Source organism: Penicillium cataractarum (assembly GCF_028827025.1).
Source record: "Penicillium cataractarum strain IBT 29864 chromosome Unknown utg000002l, whole genome shotgun sequence".
NCBI lineage: Eukaryota > Fungi > Ascomycota > Eurotiomycetes > Eurotiales > Aspergillaceae > Penicillium > Penicillium cataractarum.
In genome coordinates this window covers 4,405,435-4,420,506 of record NW_026622738.1, presented here as the reverse complement: position 1 = coordinate 4,420,506, position 15,072 = coordinate 4,405,435, and the positions used below count along the sequence as shown (strand labels likewise).

The window sequence follows — 15,072 nt, the reverse complement described above, 5'->3', positions numbered from 1 at the left end:
CACGAGCCAGAGAAATAATTTGGGCCAACGGAGCAAAAACTCTACTTCTTCCTGTCTATATTGATTATTATTCTATTGAGTTATGCTGCCATAGACTTGTTCCTTATCGATCCTTTTTCCAAGATGTCATCCACCAAATTTTCGGGTACTGGGAAAGAGCCCCAAGTCACAGAAACCTCCGTTGCCTCTAGCCCTAGTCTGTCGGCTCAGGATGAGAAGCAGCTTGCCACACCATCTTCGGAGTCTATCAATCTTGAGAGCCAAATACCCTCACCACCACCATACCATGTGTTTTCTCGGTCTCGCAAAATGCAGATGGTCTACATTGTTTCCCTCGCTGCCATCTTCTCCCCTCTATCATCTAATATCTATTTCCCTGCCCTTGGGCTTATATCAAAGGTGACTAGTTATCCGTCCTCCATAAAGCTGAAGTTTACATAACTGACCCATCACATTGTGAACTAGGAATTGAATGTCTCTATTTCTCTCACTACCCTAACCGTCACAGTGTATATGATTGTTCAAGGACTTGCCCCTAGCTTCTGGGGCTCCTTCTCCGACGTTCTTGGTCGCCGTATGATCTTTATCGGAACCTTTGTTGTCTATATCATTGCGAACATTGCGCTTGGAGTCTCAAACAACTACGGAGAGCTCATGGCTTTCCGTGCTTTGCAAGCTGCCGGTAGTGCGGCTACTATCTCAATTGGTACATTCTCTTCTCCCTTTTGCTTGGAACTATTGGCTCATGATCTTTAGGTGCTGGCGTTATTGGAGATATCACCACATCAGCTGAGAGAGGAGGCTTAGTTGGAGTCTTTGGTGGAGGTAATTCATCGATGAGCAAAATTCAGATAGAGAGTGTACAATACTAACTTTTCTCAAGTCCGTATGCTTGGTCAAGGAATCGGTCCGGTCTTCGGAGGCATTCTATCTGAGTATTTGGGCTATAGGTCCATCTTTTGGTTCCTTACTATTCTATCTGGATTCAGTCTATTCTCCATTCTCTTCTTCCTCCCCGAAACCCTCCGTACCGTCGCTGGAAATGGCACCGTTCCCCTGCACGGAATCTACAAACCTTGGATTTATTGTATCACCGGCCAGGAGCATGCCAAGCAAGGCGCAGTGCCATCTGCGGAGAAGAAAAAGGTTACTTTCAAGACAGTGGTGGCCCCTCTCGGCTTCTTGGGTGAGAAAGACGTCTTCATCACCTTGTTCTTTGGTGCTATCGTGTACACGGTCTGGTCGATGGTGACTTCGTCCACGTCTGATCTGTTTGAATCCACCTACGGGCTCAACACATTGGAAGTTGGCCTCACCTTCTTGGGCAATGGTCAGTGTCCCTTTACTATGCCTCTTTCTTGTCTCTTTTCTAACAACCCCTCTCAGGCTTTGGCTGCATGTCTGGATCATACACCATCGGCTACCTGATGGACTTCAACCACAAGAGAACCGAACGCGAATACTGCGTCAAGCACAACCTCCCTCTCGAAACTCGCATCACGACCAAAACTCATCCCGACTTCCCGATTGAGTACGCTCGCATGCGCAACACCTGGTGGATCACAGCCCTCTTCATCGTGTGCACAGCGGTGTACGGCGTTTCCCTTGAAACCCATCTCGCAGTTCCCGTCATTCTCCAGTATATCCTTGCTTATTGCGCGACTGCCATTTTCACTATCAACAGCGCTCTGATCATCGATCTCTACCCCGGAGCCAGTGCCAGTGCGACCGCAGTCAACAATCTGATGCGATGCTTGGTGGGTGCAGCAGGTGTCGCTGCTATCCAGCCCATGATCGACGCCCTCAATGCTCAATGGACTTTCTTGCTACTCGCCGGCATCACATTACTCATGGTCCCTTTGCTGGCGGTCGAGATGCGATGGGGCGCAGGATGGCGACACGAACGCACTGAACGCCTCAAAAGAAAGGGTGCTTCAGCCTAAGCCGCCGAGCGGTGGGATTGACCACAACAAACTATCAAAAATGACTCGGCTTGATGCTCGAGGTTTTGAGACGGGGAACAATTTCTCTTCAACAGGAGAAAGGGATTGGATTGTGCGGTATAGACATATAGACTGGGCACCGGGGCTTCACGACATAATGATTTCGGCTTCAGCGTGTCTTCGCAGTACATATTTAGATTTTTGATTCTCTATTTTTACATTTTTTGGGGATTGTGCTTGTTCTTTTACAAGCCACATATTGTATATAGATTGTGTGTGCTTATCGGCTCGAGAATACAACAACTTTTCGTCATTGATTTGAGTGTGACATTAAATCAACATTTTTGACCAGTGCTATTGATTATTCCCATCGGTAGCATCCAGATATTTTGGTCTTGAATGTAATACTATTTTGGTCTTGAATCCGCGACAACTATTATGATGCCACTTTTTCATGAAAGTCGATTCGGAAGGGATGTAAAGTCGCTCGCTATTCTGGCTCTACATGGCAAGGGGTAATGTAGCAAAATTGAGCTGCATCTTCCATCGCCTAGCAAGCTGGCGCATAGGAAGCGCGTCGGGCTCATAACCCGAAGGTACCTGGATCGAAACCAGGGTTTGCTATCTTTTTTCTTCCCGTTTACTGTGCACCCCCAAACTATTCCCGCAACGATCTCCCCCTTCTCAGTTTTTTTTCCTTCATTTTTTTAATTCTATCTCTTATATAATTAATTTTTATAGTCTTTGAGTTGTCATGAAATGATTGGATTCTCTTATAAAACTCGTATTCAACACATGTTGGAATGTCTATATGTAGCCGATCGTAAGATATATTTAGACGTGCACACTATACGGGTGCGCTAGGTAGGTCGTGTCATGACAGTGGTCGAACCTGCTCGCTACGAGGGCACTACATGCATTTCTCTTCAATCCAATAGTCTGCAGTGACTCAGATCAATGACATTAGATGTTGATATCAGAGCCAGCACACCCAAGACTGCGTGTGTTCAAAGGTCAATCTCATAGGACGATTCAGCTCCGACGGACAATAATCGAGCGCCCGTACAGACGAGAATTCCTTATAAAACTTAACTCAATAACTTGCGGCTCAGCCACCAAAGCTATCATAGTGATAGTATGAAAGTCTCGTGTTTAGTCTTCGCTAATTCGCTAGTATTCCATACGAGGCTCACTAGGAGGCCCCGAAGCTCGCAGGGGGGCCATGCGCCCGTGTTTTTGACTCGATCAACGGGGCTAACTTCCGTATTGGGACTGGGGTTGGGGCCAAATGTTAATTCCTTTGATCGTCATGCATTTTTTTTGACATTTAGAAGACAGCCTCCCCCTCGTCAAATTTTATTTTCTCCAGATTATTTTTTTGTCCTCTGTGCCTGTCCCGTCGACGCGTTCAATATCACATCATGGAACACAACAAGGACTCAACCGCGGTCAGCCCGGTAGCTGATGCTCCCGAAACAGCTCACGCTGTGAGCTCTGCGAACAACACCACTATCACCACTTTGCCAGCAGGTGAATCAGTACGGGAGATCACCAGTGAAGCTCAGCCTCCAAGCTACGAAGAGTATGTTCCCCAACTCGACCTCGATGACATCCGCTGACCACTTTCTACAGGCATCATAAAGAAGTCACGCCAGCACCAGGAGTCACGTCCGCCGCTACAACCTCTCCTCCGCTTGAAAAAACCGCATGGCAATCTGCCACACAGACCCCAGCTCCCCAGCCCGGACAAGGCCTTATTGCCCAGAGAACAGTCGACCTGAACCAACTGGGTGAAGAGCCACGCCTGGTCAACTGCCCCTTCTGCCACCACCAGGCCATGACAAGAGTTCAGAAAGAAAGCACTAGTGCCACAGGGTAAGTTCCGAATCCACAAATATCGAGCTAATAACGCGTTTTCTTCTCGATACTAACGTCCTGCAGAATGGCAGCAGTTGGCTGTTGTCTGTTCGGCGGTATTATCTGTGCCTTCCTCCCCTACTGCATGGAAATGTGCCATGACAGCCACCACTTCTGCTCAAACTGTAACCAAAAAGTAGCCATTCGGCCACACGATGGCCAAGTGCAGGTGTTCTTGCCCCAGAACCCAGTGGTTACAGCGCCGGGACAAATCCAGCCCCCGCAACCAGTCGCCATGACTCACGAGAACATGGTCAAGAACTAATGGCTTTCCAAGAATGGTTGCGTGTCTCACTTTTTTTTGTCTTTTGTCCTTGGCCCCGTATTTAGGTGGCCTATCAGCGTTAAGATATCCTTGATCAGTTTACGACTTACGGGCCCCACTTAGCATGAGGCTCAAGCTAATTCAATTGTCCCCGTTTTTTGCCGACCGGGTGGCTGTGCATCTCTCAAGTTACATACTGTACTGTACTGTAATTCATGATTTCTACTGCTAGAAAGATTGAAGATTCAATCACCTTTCAAATAATTTATCTGACTGTCTATTTTAATATTTTCAAATTAGAGACGTGAGCGAAAAGAGTAGCTCTTTTGAACGCGCTACCTTTGTGCTTTCTAACATTCACATTATTGAGCTACTCCGATCGAAATCATTGTGCGGCAGGCCGCACAAATGGGTCCGCACTGTTCGATTGATGTAAAGCTCTATAGATACAGTAGATTGGACGACAGGGGGTGTATATATTACATTCAGGGCATCAGCCCATTGGTCAATTCAGACAGTTGATTCCAGAAATCAAACCCATACTGCTCCCCGCCGTATGCATTGATTGACTCCGTCAATATCGGGCTCGACCGAATTACTCCAGTATTCAGCTTGGTTAGATACCAACGCTCGATACCTCGATATGCCTCAGCATACTCGGAAAAAATGGGCCGACCGTGAAGTATGATCCTGCTTCGAGGACTCTCACAGCTGCTAGCATCTTCGAACAGCTTGCTTAAATGTTGAAGAATGCCCGGGAAATCGTACATAGTTCGCGCGACGTTCAAGTCCCAAGTCTGGTCCTCAAGACAGAGTAATCGGAAAGCTTTGATAATGGCGAGTGCAATGTGAAGAATGGATACAAAAGTGAGAGATGTTGTGTGTTTGATGGCCATCATGAACTCTGCAGAGGGATTTGGAAAGAGTCTGAGCTTCGGTCCCAATGCCGCTCAGGCGAATTCTGCATCAAATCGTATTCTGAATGCAAAGAATTCCAGATTGGTGAAGTCTCCCGAAAAGAATGATATAATTGTGGAAGAGGGAGGTATTACAATTGAGCTTCGCGACATTCGCCTGAGATACCCGGCTCAAGAAGCCCCAGTTTTTGATGGGCTAAACATGGCTATCGAGAAAGGGCAATTTGCTGCCATTGTTGGTGCATCGGGCTGTGGAAAGACAAGCATCATATCGTTGCTTGAGAGATTCAATGAACCCGAGAAAGGTCAAATCCTCTTCAACGGGAAAGATATCTCGGAAGTCGACATTTATACTTATCGCAAGCACTTAGCTCTTGTAGCTCAAGAACCTACACTCTTTCAAGGTAAGGAATCACCAATTTTTCCTCGTGACCTAACTTTTACTAACTACCCTTTTACTAACTACCAACAGGAACTATCCGGGACAACATTCTTCTGGGTATTGACTCCAGCACCATCGCAGACGATCAACTACACACCGCTTGTCGTGACGCATCAATGAACGACTTCATAGTATCTCTTCCTGAGAGCTACAATACTAATATAGGGTCTCGTGGCGTTGCTCTATCTGGAGGGAAAAAGCAGCGAATTTCTATTGCTCGTGCCCTGATTCGAAATCCCCGGGTCCTCCTCCTCGATGAGGCAACTAGCTCCCTCGACTCAGAGAGCGAGAGACTCGTTCAAATGGCCTTTGAGCGTGCAGGCAAGGGAAGAACTATGATTGCAGTTGCGTATCGGTTGGCCACAGTGCAAAATGCGGATATATTCTTCGTGCTGGGTGAAGGTGGTAAGCTGATGGAAAAGGGAGATCATATGGAGCTTCTCAAGAAAAGAGGCATCGATTATCAAATGGTGAGTTTGAGAATAACCAATTGGATTTCATTGAAAAGGAATGATCAGCTAATAAGAAGGAAACAGTGTCAGAATCAGGCTCTTGATAACTAGTGTAGAGCAACCGGTGTGCGAGGCGAGAGTAACAGTAGCACTGAATTGGGAAAGAAAAGACCAGGAGTTGTTAAAATGGAGGCACACAACTCGTTACCAACGGAAAACAAATGGAACCAAAGAATTTAGGTCTTCCTTTTATCAATGAGACTTTCATAGTCAGAACTATAATAAACAGAATCTAGAAGATACTAATTTACGCAACATCTTAATAATCTTCCTGCTGGCTTCGCCTCCGATCCTTTTAAGCTTCAAGGAAGCCATATCGAATGTGAGCTCATTCCTGACGCTGCGAGGAAGGCCAAGAGACTGCACATACCAGAGAAGACTCAGGTGCCGGTTATGAATTCAGTCATCGATTTTACAGGACGTCTTGTTGTAGACAGCTCAATCCTCAGTTTCGGGAGCCTTAGCATTCTTTGCGTTCTCTGCTCTCGTTCTAACCAAGCCATGTCTCCCAAGTACTCAACATTCGCACCCGAAGATCTAGTTCGAAAGCGTCAAACCATAAAATTAAAGATAGTCAGGTCATATTCTCGTAGACCCATCAGAATTATCACCTCAAGGCCATGCTTCAGCTAGCCTGAGGCAAAAACCCTCCACATGCCCCTCTAAGGCGGAACTAGGTAGGGGCAATTTTAGTTAAATAAAGAACCGATCTTTCCTCGGAGTCTGCTTCTTCACAGGCCATTATACTCCATCTACAGATCAAAACCCCCAGAGCCCGCATTCCCAAGCGTGCACTGTGACTGTCGTTGCGTTTCGAGTAACTCGCACGTTACAAAAAAACCAGCTTTTATTGATGCCTCGATATGGCTGCAATTGAGAACCGTTGTGAAACGTTTCCCTTCCACTCTCAACTCTGCTGTTTATAGTAATCCACTTCCTTCATACCTCTTGATGACTTGACCCCCATTCAACGCATTCGCTTGACGAGTTTGTTGGGCGGTACATCAACAACGGACACGAATTCATCGTTGAAACCAGAAAGAAGGACGACTCGACGCTTCAAGTCGCATTTCAGGGGTTGGATTCTCAAGTGTGGGATCTGCGTCATTATCACATGACACCTTCATATGGCTCTCTTCCCGAGAGCACATCGTCAAACGGGCTCGGTTCCCGTATGCCGACAAGGACGTATATAGTCTCATATTCCAAAGTGGTGCAGATGGGGCTGTGAAAGAATTTTGTGGCCTCATGAGCCGGGCCTGTCCGCTAAAGAACAAGACTTTCACAAGCTCGGCGGTGCCAGGGTGCCTGAGAACGGGGCACAGTAACCTATAAAGGCAGTGTAAGCAAGATCACCATCTGCGATCATTCAATTGCCCCAAATTCTTACGGCAGAAAATCTTTCAGGGCGAGTTTCAAAAGGGTTTGGATTCTTGCTCCTCTTGTGGGGTCATTTGAATGTACAACGTACTTTGATCTCTTTGATGTATGTCGGGAGTAGCTAGGAGCATAATTTGAGCTCGGCCACCCTCAAGGATTTAGTAACCGCTCTTCATGTAAATGAGAGATAATTTAATTTAGAAAGTAGGAAACAGTTCATAGCTCATATCCCTCAGCGGTCTCATGGAAACACCTATCGACAACATATCCCTCAGCCCGAGATTGATTCCCCAGCCAACCCTTCATGGTTTGGATCTGTTTAGGGATATGTGAAAACCAGCATCTGAACTTCTATGCTCTCTCTTGGCTTCTTACTCTCACTTGTAACTGACTCAACAGCCGAATGCATGGCATCTACATGGTGTATACTTAGCGTCTACAATACTTTTCGCTTCATTCATAGTCGAGATCGGAGACACTCACATTTGGCAACACCTTCCTGACTGTCAAAATTCCTAAATATAACAGGTCCGAAGAACTCTGCTGGCTCATATAGTACCATTTAACATCGCCCTGGTACAAAGCAAACAGCGTCGAGTTGACTAGGGCTCGTCGAACACACTGGTGTCTGATAGGCCTGCGCCGAGCAAAAGGTAGAAACCCGGACATGATCAGTCCCAGAAGAACTTGAAACATATATTATCAGAATCCTCCGACATCCATATTGAACCAATCAGTAAAGTCCTGCCAAGCGAGAACATCATCGAAAGCCGAATGTTCCAAACCAAGCTGATTTGTTCGAGTGAACGGTAAATGCACGCCGGACTCAAATGTTGAGACAGAGGAAGTGGGGTCGGGATTTTGCGAGATCGAATTCGTCGAATCTAGGTCGGTATTCGAGGATAAAAATTCGGCATGAGGCAAGCCTTGCTTTGTGTGGCCAATTACGCTACGGGACTCTCTGGCTTTGTTTCTCAAAGGATTCAGGACAGTCCACACACAGCTCGTCCTACCCTTCAACTCAGCGGCCTCTTCAAAATCGGCGAGGCAAGTGAAATAGTTGTCCACGGCAAGCCAAGCCCTGTCTACCTCTGCCCTCTCAGGGGAGGCATGGAGCGTGCGTAGTACAAGAAACAATGCGTACAGCTGAGGATGTTGTTGATAGAACCAGGCGAAGTCGGAGAAAAGATTTCCTGATTGGAGGAGGTACCCGTCTTCTAGTAATTTCACTGCAGTTGAAAAAATTGACTGTGGGAGGTGACTGTATTGGGACTCTGTTCTGGTCCCAGTTGAGAGCCACTTCTGTAAAGTCGAAATAAAGTGGGCCTTCAGAACTGATATCCGGAGCAAAGCATCAGCAGCCCGACATATCGGTTTGGTCATATCTGCAAATCGCAGTAATTGCTGGCTCATTACATGATCAGTTTCTTCAATTATGTTCACTTGCGCATTGAAGTCGTCGTTGCTATTTGTCACGGCGGATCTTAACCGGCGAGAGAGGTCCAGGTTCAGGATAGAAAAGGATGTCTCAGTCCACACCTCGTTTTTTACCCTCGGCTCCTTCATTTGAGGGCCAATGTCATCGTCATTAATGTTATTAGGCAGTGGGAATTTGTTTTCGCTGACCGTGGAAGCCGCGTTGAAACCGTGGTTTTCTGGAGCAGATGCTTCAAGCGCGGTCAAATGCCACCAAAGACGCCGCCTCATTTCAGTATCAAATGGGCTCAGCCGAAGGCGAGCGCCATCTTCATGTATGCCGAGCGATTCAGCAATGCGCTTGGCAAGACCGGTAAGTATCCAAACAGTCCGGGTAGCGTCGTGGGTACGCAACGCCGACTATTTATGTTAGGCGTAAACAAAAATTTTCAGGGATAGATTGAACTCACCAAATAGATGACAAGCGCCGTGAGAGTTAGGGTGCTTGGGCGTAATATTAACTGTGCTCTCATGAATCTATTGTCCATCTCTTGCATGAAATGGCGAAGTAAAATTGACTTGGCGTAGAAAAATTGTCGCATTACGTCGGTTTTGGGCATAGTTGAGACTGCTGCAAAGCAAACGGCGCAGAGGAGCGCCATTATTGTATCGTCTGCTTTGTCGGGGCCGCCCAAGGCTTTCAACAGGACTGGCTGTATTGTGGGTATGTGCAGAATTTTGACTAACGGGTCAAAGTGTTGTTTATAAATTTGCCACAATTCTGAGTATGTTTTTGACGGGATATCTAGTGTATCAACCGGGGGTCCAAAGACGTCGGTGACAACTATGCCATGGTTTTTAGGTGGACATGGCGTCTGGATGCTTGAAGAGCTAATTGATGAATGTGTGCTCTTAGTATTTTGTTGTGAGGTGCCCTAATAGAGTGAGACCGAGTCAAACATAAGAGAAGGAAGAAATCTTACGTCCAGCAACAGGCCGACAAACACAGAATTGTCGACATAATTGCCCCTAACTTGGTGGTCCACAGGCGCTTCTGAAGCTTGAGTGGGTGGTACCAGAACGGGCGCAATAGTATCTTGATTCTGTTCGACTGCACTTTTCGTCGGTTGGCTGCGAGGAAGAGAGCCGCGAATATCGGAAAGAAGCGCCTCGATACTGCTTAATCTGGTTAAGACTTCTTGGTTGGATTGCGATCCTTGAGCTGGCGAAGCTGGTAATGCTGGTGAAACGGAGTCACGTCGTACGGGTTGGGCGTCTGGTGCTGGCCTGAGTGGCGCACGCCGTTTTCGTGTTTCATAGATGCAGGAGAGCTGTAGACGAGAGCATTGCGAACACGGTGTGCCTCTGTTGCAGCGAACTTTACGCTGACGACAAGGCTCGCAGGTCGGGCGATCTTGAGAAACTGAAGACCTCGTTCGACCGTACGATTCCATACTGCTTGAAGCTCCTCAGTTTTGTGGGTATGAAGTTAAGGTGGTCAAATTAGGCTTGTGGCTGGCGGGGGAAGCCTTAGCGGTTAGTCAGCGCCATCCTTTCACTGGAGGTCCACTTCCAATTTGCGAGAGGAACTAGGCGAGTCTTTTGAAATCTGTGTTTGTAGTGAAAGCTCTACTTAGAGCATTCATAATTCATTTGAGACTTACTGTATTAGACATTTGGATTGAGGACCAAAAGAATGTCTAACTTGACAACCTTTGAAGCCCACCGACCCTAGAGAACAGAGAACATACCGATTCCCGCGATATTAATAATTAAGATTTGGCTACAGCAATATAAATGTTGGGTTCAAATCTTGTGGCATAAAAAAGCTCGGTGTTCCTTTATTGATGATAACTTTACTCAGCCGACAAAGGATACCGCCGCCTCAAAGATCTTCCATAACGGTAGACAATTGTGGTCAGAACAAGCATGATGAAACTCAGAAACCCTAGCAATGAGTTGCCCCAACCAAGTCCGAGATTCTCATAAAGACTAGGCGCTGCCAAAGGCACGAACGCCCCAAAAAGACATCTGACAGACGTTACACAGGCGACTGCGGATGCTGCATAAGATCCAGAGGCATCAATCAGATACGCCTGAGCGCTTGCAGTCAATCCTACCTGGGCAAATCCAAAAGGTGCTAGGCCAATTAAAGGAACAACCCAATGCGTATGCGCGTAAGCCGACCAACCATACCAGAAAAAGCTCACTGGGATGAGGAGTGCAGGTATGAATGCCGTCATAATCCGCATCTCAGGTTCAAAGGTATTGTTGTTTGCTTTGGTCAAGCGCGAAACAATGGCATCGGATGTTTTGGCGAATAAAACGAGACCAACTAAACTGCCAAAGCCTAGCCCGAGATAGGCAAGACCTGCAGATTCCAATGACCAAGAGTAGTCGTCTTGGAATATGGAAGAGGTGGTAGTCAATAGAGTATAGAGAAGAGCCGAGACAAGACCAACGATCAAGCATAGGATCAACAGCAGTGGCGATTGGAAGAACATCTTCCAGGGGCGAGTGACTGCGTGTGAGAGAGAACCCCAATGCCGTCTGGGGCTAATCATATCCTTATCGGAATCATAACCGCTCTGTAGATCTTGTCTTCCCATCTGTTTCCTCAATTCTAATGTTTTTTGGTAAACGATGACGGATGCGTTAGTCTCCGGAGCGAAAATCGCCATCGCGCTTGCCATGACTGCGCATGCCATGAGAAGGATCCAGAATATCCACCGCCAGCCAAGATTTTGCGTGATTATGCCGCCAAATAGTGGTCCTAAAACGGGCCCAAATACCGATCCTGTCGCAACGAGCGCATTTGCAACACCACGCTGTTCGATGACGAAAAGATCCGGAACAATTCCTGCCCCCACCGACATACTAACTGAACCACCAAATCCAGATAAAATTCGGAAGGTTAGAAATGTTCCAACATCTGGTGCTAGAGCGCAGCCGATATGGGAAAGTGTGAAGACGGCATGGGCTGAATTGAGGATTACTTGACGCCCGTATAGTTCGCTTAAAGGAGATAGTACCAGAGGACCAAACTGAGTATCATGGAGTCAGTTTCCAATATATCATACTTTGTTGATGGTTTATCTCAACTGACCATGTAAGCAAACACAAAAATAGTGGTGATCATCGACGAAAGTATACTCGATTCAACACCAAATTCAGCGGTAATAGTCGAAGCTGCCGGGGTCACAATTGTTGAGGTGAGAAAGCTGCTCTATACACTTAGCCTTTAGATTTGGTCAATGTATAGTTGCGATTTATGACAAACCTGAGCACTATCATACCACTGAGTAAGATCATGGTAGTCCACTTCTTCCCGGACGAAAAGTTCCTATCCAAAATTGAATGAGGATTTGGAAGACTTTGCATTTTTTTTGGATTTGCGCTCAGGGCCTTACCTAGGATTCTGTGGATCATTTTGACCATCCCATGCCACGATACCTTTGCTTAGGTCGGACTCTAAGTAAAGAGTAGCTATCTCGGGCCTTCTTTCAGTATCCTTGTCAGCCATGACCGTGTGTCAATTTTTTCGAATACAACTCTGGAACACTTGTTCTTTCTTGTTAAAAAACAAGTAAAAGATGTCTTTAGCTCTACCCTTAGTAGACACCCGGTCGGCCGATCGGCCGATCGGCCGACGAGTCGAGTCATACTAGATCATTGACCCACCTAGAAAATGGGTTGGCTGATGTATTACGGCTGAAAATGAAAGTTTTCTTCATGATCTCAAATATCCACATATTTTTTCCAATAAGAAATTGAACGAGGCTGTCTGGGGTGTGATTCCCAAGATCTCTAAATTCAACTTAGCGGCCATTTGATAACCGATAGCCATCCCCGCGAAAGCAAAACCTACATAGCCTAGCACAACTAAGCTGTTTCAATCAAGAACTTGCGTAATGATATAGGAGAGGAAAGTGAAGTCTACCTATTCGTGTCCTTTTATAACCTCCCATCATTAGTACCGATGTACTATCCACAAAATCCACCATTTGCATCATGGCTTCAGCAGAGCCGCTGGTCTATCCTTCAAGCTCGCCTTATGTGAGGGACCCAAGGCATTCGTGTCCCGTTATCGGAGAAATGCATTTTGGAGCTTCTGAAAGGCATCTTAACAGAGATGGAATTTGAATCCATCTAGGTAGATCTTTTCTCTGGTTAAAATTTAGGCTTTCAAACTGTCACGGTCTGGTAAAACTAGGGAAACTTCGATATTGCTGCCTGAGGCAGAAATAGTCAAGTCTCCGCGAATCTCCGTCGAAACGACGTGCAACTGCTCTTCTGCCACTACTACCCCATGGTCCATGGTTTTTCACGTCGAGGCGAAGAGCCTGTCTCGTGTTATTTTTGCTTCAGATTCCAGTCCACAAGAAGAGAGCCATGGAGCCTGCCCGAAATCTCTACAAAAATGACATCGACTTTGCAGCCTTGGCGTTGCAGTCGCGAGACTTTGCCAAACAGTACGTGAACCTCAGTAGTTGGTAACAGAGGGAAACGGGAACTGACGAGTAGGCAGTTTGCGATTTAATGGACAACTGGACTTCCACGATGAAGCAGCCGTTAGGTGGGGTTGGACGCGAATAAACCTCAGCCTTAACCATTTAGCTAACGAGTGCAGACAACTTACCATCAGCCTGTTGCAGCATGACTTCGGGCTCAAAGTTGAGCTTCCTACTGATCGACTGTGCCCTCCAGTGAGTAAATTTCCAATCATTCTTCTAATCGCTAGGCTGACACTGACTGATATCACAGGTGCCCAATAGGCAAGTGATCGGCTCGTTCTGGACGCAAATTTGAGGCTTCTAATATCTGAGAGACAGACTGAACTACATAATTTGGGTCCAAGATCTCCTTGACTCAACAACTGGGACAGTTCATGATACCTATGACCCGGACCGAGAAGTTGTTGGACTTGACGTGTATGTCACCACTAAAACAAACTCCACTTGGTCCTGATACTAACAATGTGCAGGGGAACAGGATGCTGCAGCATTTACCCCTTGCTGGGTTGTAAAACACGTCATAGATGGAAGTTTGTTGCTACTGGTATGTTCTCCCTCATGGAACAGTCTCGCCACGACCAATCTGACCGATCCCAGATATTGATGAGCAAAACGCGCGAACCGCACAAGAGAATATCGCCCTGAACGAGCTTGACTCGCGCATTCAATTCATAAAGACCGACCTGGAAGGTCCCTTATTCCCTCTTGACAAATTCACCCACAAAACGTGAGTTTCTCCAAATTTCCCTACGTAGCTCAACACTAACACCAGTCAACCTAGCCTCGACTTCACCATGTGTAACCCCCCGTTCTACGCATCACAAGAAGAGATGTTAAGTTCAGCAGAGACAAAATCACACGTCCCGTTCTCCGCATGCACAGGGGCTGCCGTGGAAATGATCGCGCCCGGCGGCGAAGTCGAGTTTGTTACTCGCATGATTGACGAGAGCTTGCAACTGCGAGACCGAATCCAATGGTACACATCCATGCTCGGAAAACTGAGTAGTGTGACCAAGCTCGTTGAGCTGCTAATTGAACACAATAATCACAACTACGCCGTCACCGAATTTGTGCAAGGCAGCAAAACGAAGCGATGGGCTGTGGCGTGGTCATGGGGAGATCGGCGACCTGTGATGGTAAGATTTTATCTGCAGCCGTCGTACACTTTTAATGATCATTATTGCTAATATACCATAGTCTGCAGCGCGGAATATTCCAGGATTTCCGAAACATCTGCTCCCGTTCCCGGCTGATTTTAGCTTCACACTTCCCATTGAGACGAACATCGATACCGCCATCGGAACTATGAACACTGAACTTGGTTCGCTCCCCTGGTACTGGGACTGGAACAAGAGTGTCAGTGCTGGTGTCGGATTTGCGCCTGAGAATGTGTGGTCTCGACAGGCTCGAAGGAAGATGAAGCTTGCAGGACAAGCAGGGACTGGCCATTTAGATGCTATTCCACAAGAAGTTGCGTTGGGAGTTCGAGTCCAACTGAGGCTACTCAAGCGGAAAGAGCCAGAATTGAAAGAAGTGCAAGTCTTGGTCCGTTGGATCGAAGGGACAGACAGTGTGCTCTTTGAGAGTTTTTGTGGTATGTTGAAGCGGAAGATGGAGGGTAAATGAGAAATGAGATGCCCATTGGCGATAATGTTCCTAAAACACATGCAATTATGACAACCTACAGCTTATTTGGTGCTGAGGTGTTGTCGGCTTGTAGTTAGATCGGTCTCGGGGCGTTAAAAACTTCCGGCAGTGAAATGGGC

At 46.8% G+C, this 15,072-nt stretch overlaps 7 protein-coding genes across 7 annotated transcripts; 4 read left to right on the top strand and 3 right to left on the bottom strand.

Moving 5' to 3' along the window:
* Nucleotides 1-123: 123 nt before the first annotated feature.
* Nucleotides 124-1,943, top strand: N7496_003629 (uncharacterized protein; the record flags this gene model as incomplete). Its single annotated transcript, XM_056696560.1, has 5 exons — nt 124-399; nt 466-706; nt 757-825; nt 884-1,330; nt 1,387-1,943. 5 exons carry the CDS (start codon nt 124-126, stop codon nt 1,941-1,943), a joined length of 1,590 nt encoding a protein of 529 aa, XP_056558772.1.
* Nucleotides 1,944-3,364: 1,421 nt separating this feature from the next.
* Nucleotides 3,365-4,125, top strand: N7496_003628 (LITAF-like zinc ribbon domain-containing protein; the record flags this gene model as incomplete). Its single annotated transcript, XM_056696559.1, has 3 exons — nt 3,365-3,525; nt 3,576-3,818; nt 3,885-4,125. The coding sequence occupies 3 exons, from the start codon at nt 3,365-3,367 to the stop codon at nt 4,123-4,125; spliced, it is 645 nt and encodes a 214-aa protein (XP_056558771.1).
* Nucleotides 4,126-5,022: 897 nt separating this feature from the next.
* On the top strand, nt 5,023-6,047 carry N7496_003627 (P-loop containing nucleoside triphosphate hydrolase protein; the record flags this gene model as incomplete). Its single annotated transcript, XM_056696558.1, has 3 exons — nt 5,023-5,446; nt 5,515-5,954; nt 6,021-6,047. The coding sequence occupies 3 exons, from the start codon at nt 5,023-5,025 to the stop codon at nt 6,045-6,047; spliced, it is 891 nt and encodes a 296-aa protein (XP_056558770.1).
* Nucleotides 6,048-8,078: 2,031 nt separating this feature from the next.
* N7496_003626 (fungal specific transcription factor domain-containing protein) lies at nt 8,079-9,454 on the bottom strand (the record flags this gene model as incomplete). Its single annotated transcript, XM_056696557.1, has 2 exons — nt 8,079-9,212; nt 9,263-9,454. 2 exons carry the CDS (start codon nt 9,452-9,454, stop codon nt 8,079-8,081), a joined length of 1,326 nt encoding a protein of 441 aa, XP_056558769.1.
* Nucleotides 9,455-9,981: 527 nt separating this feature from the next.
* N7496_003625 (uncharacterized protein) lies at nt 9,982-10,468 on the bottom strand (the record flags this gene model as incomplete). The annotated part of the gene is made up of 2 exons (XM_056696556.1): nt 9,982-10,215; nt 10,457-10,468. 2 exons carry the CDS (start codon nt 10,466-10,468, stop codon nt 9,982-9,984), a joined length of 246 nt encoding a protein of 81 aa, XP_056558768.1.
* A 180-nt stretch (nt 10,469-10,648) lies between these two features.
* N7496_003624 (MFS transporter) lies at nt 10,649-12,135 on the bottom strand (the record flags this gene model as incomplete). Its single annotated transcript, XM_056696555.1, has 3 exons — nt 10,649-11,836; nt 11,899-12,018; nt 12,073-12,135. Coding segments are annotated over 3 exons (1,371 nt in total), but the record flags the coding sequence as incomplete, so codon positions are not given.
* Nucleotides 12,136-13,184: 1,049 nt separating this feature from the next.
* Nucleotides 13,185-14,932, top strand: N7496_003623 (DUF890 domain protein; the record flags this gene model as incomplete). The annotated part of the gene is made up of 9 exons (XM_056696554.1): nt 13,185-13,264; nt 13,321-13,368; nt 13,423-13,498; nt 13,557-13,582; nt 13,625-13,723; nt 13,777-13,850; nt 13,904-14,033; nt 14,088-14,442; nt 14,504-14,932. The coding sequence occupies 9 exons, from the start codon at nt 13,185-13,187 to the stop codon at nt 14,930-14,932; spliced, it is 1,317 nt and encodes a 438-aa protein (XP_056558766.1).
* Between the last annotated feature and the right edge of the window lie 140 nt (nt 14,933-15,072).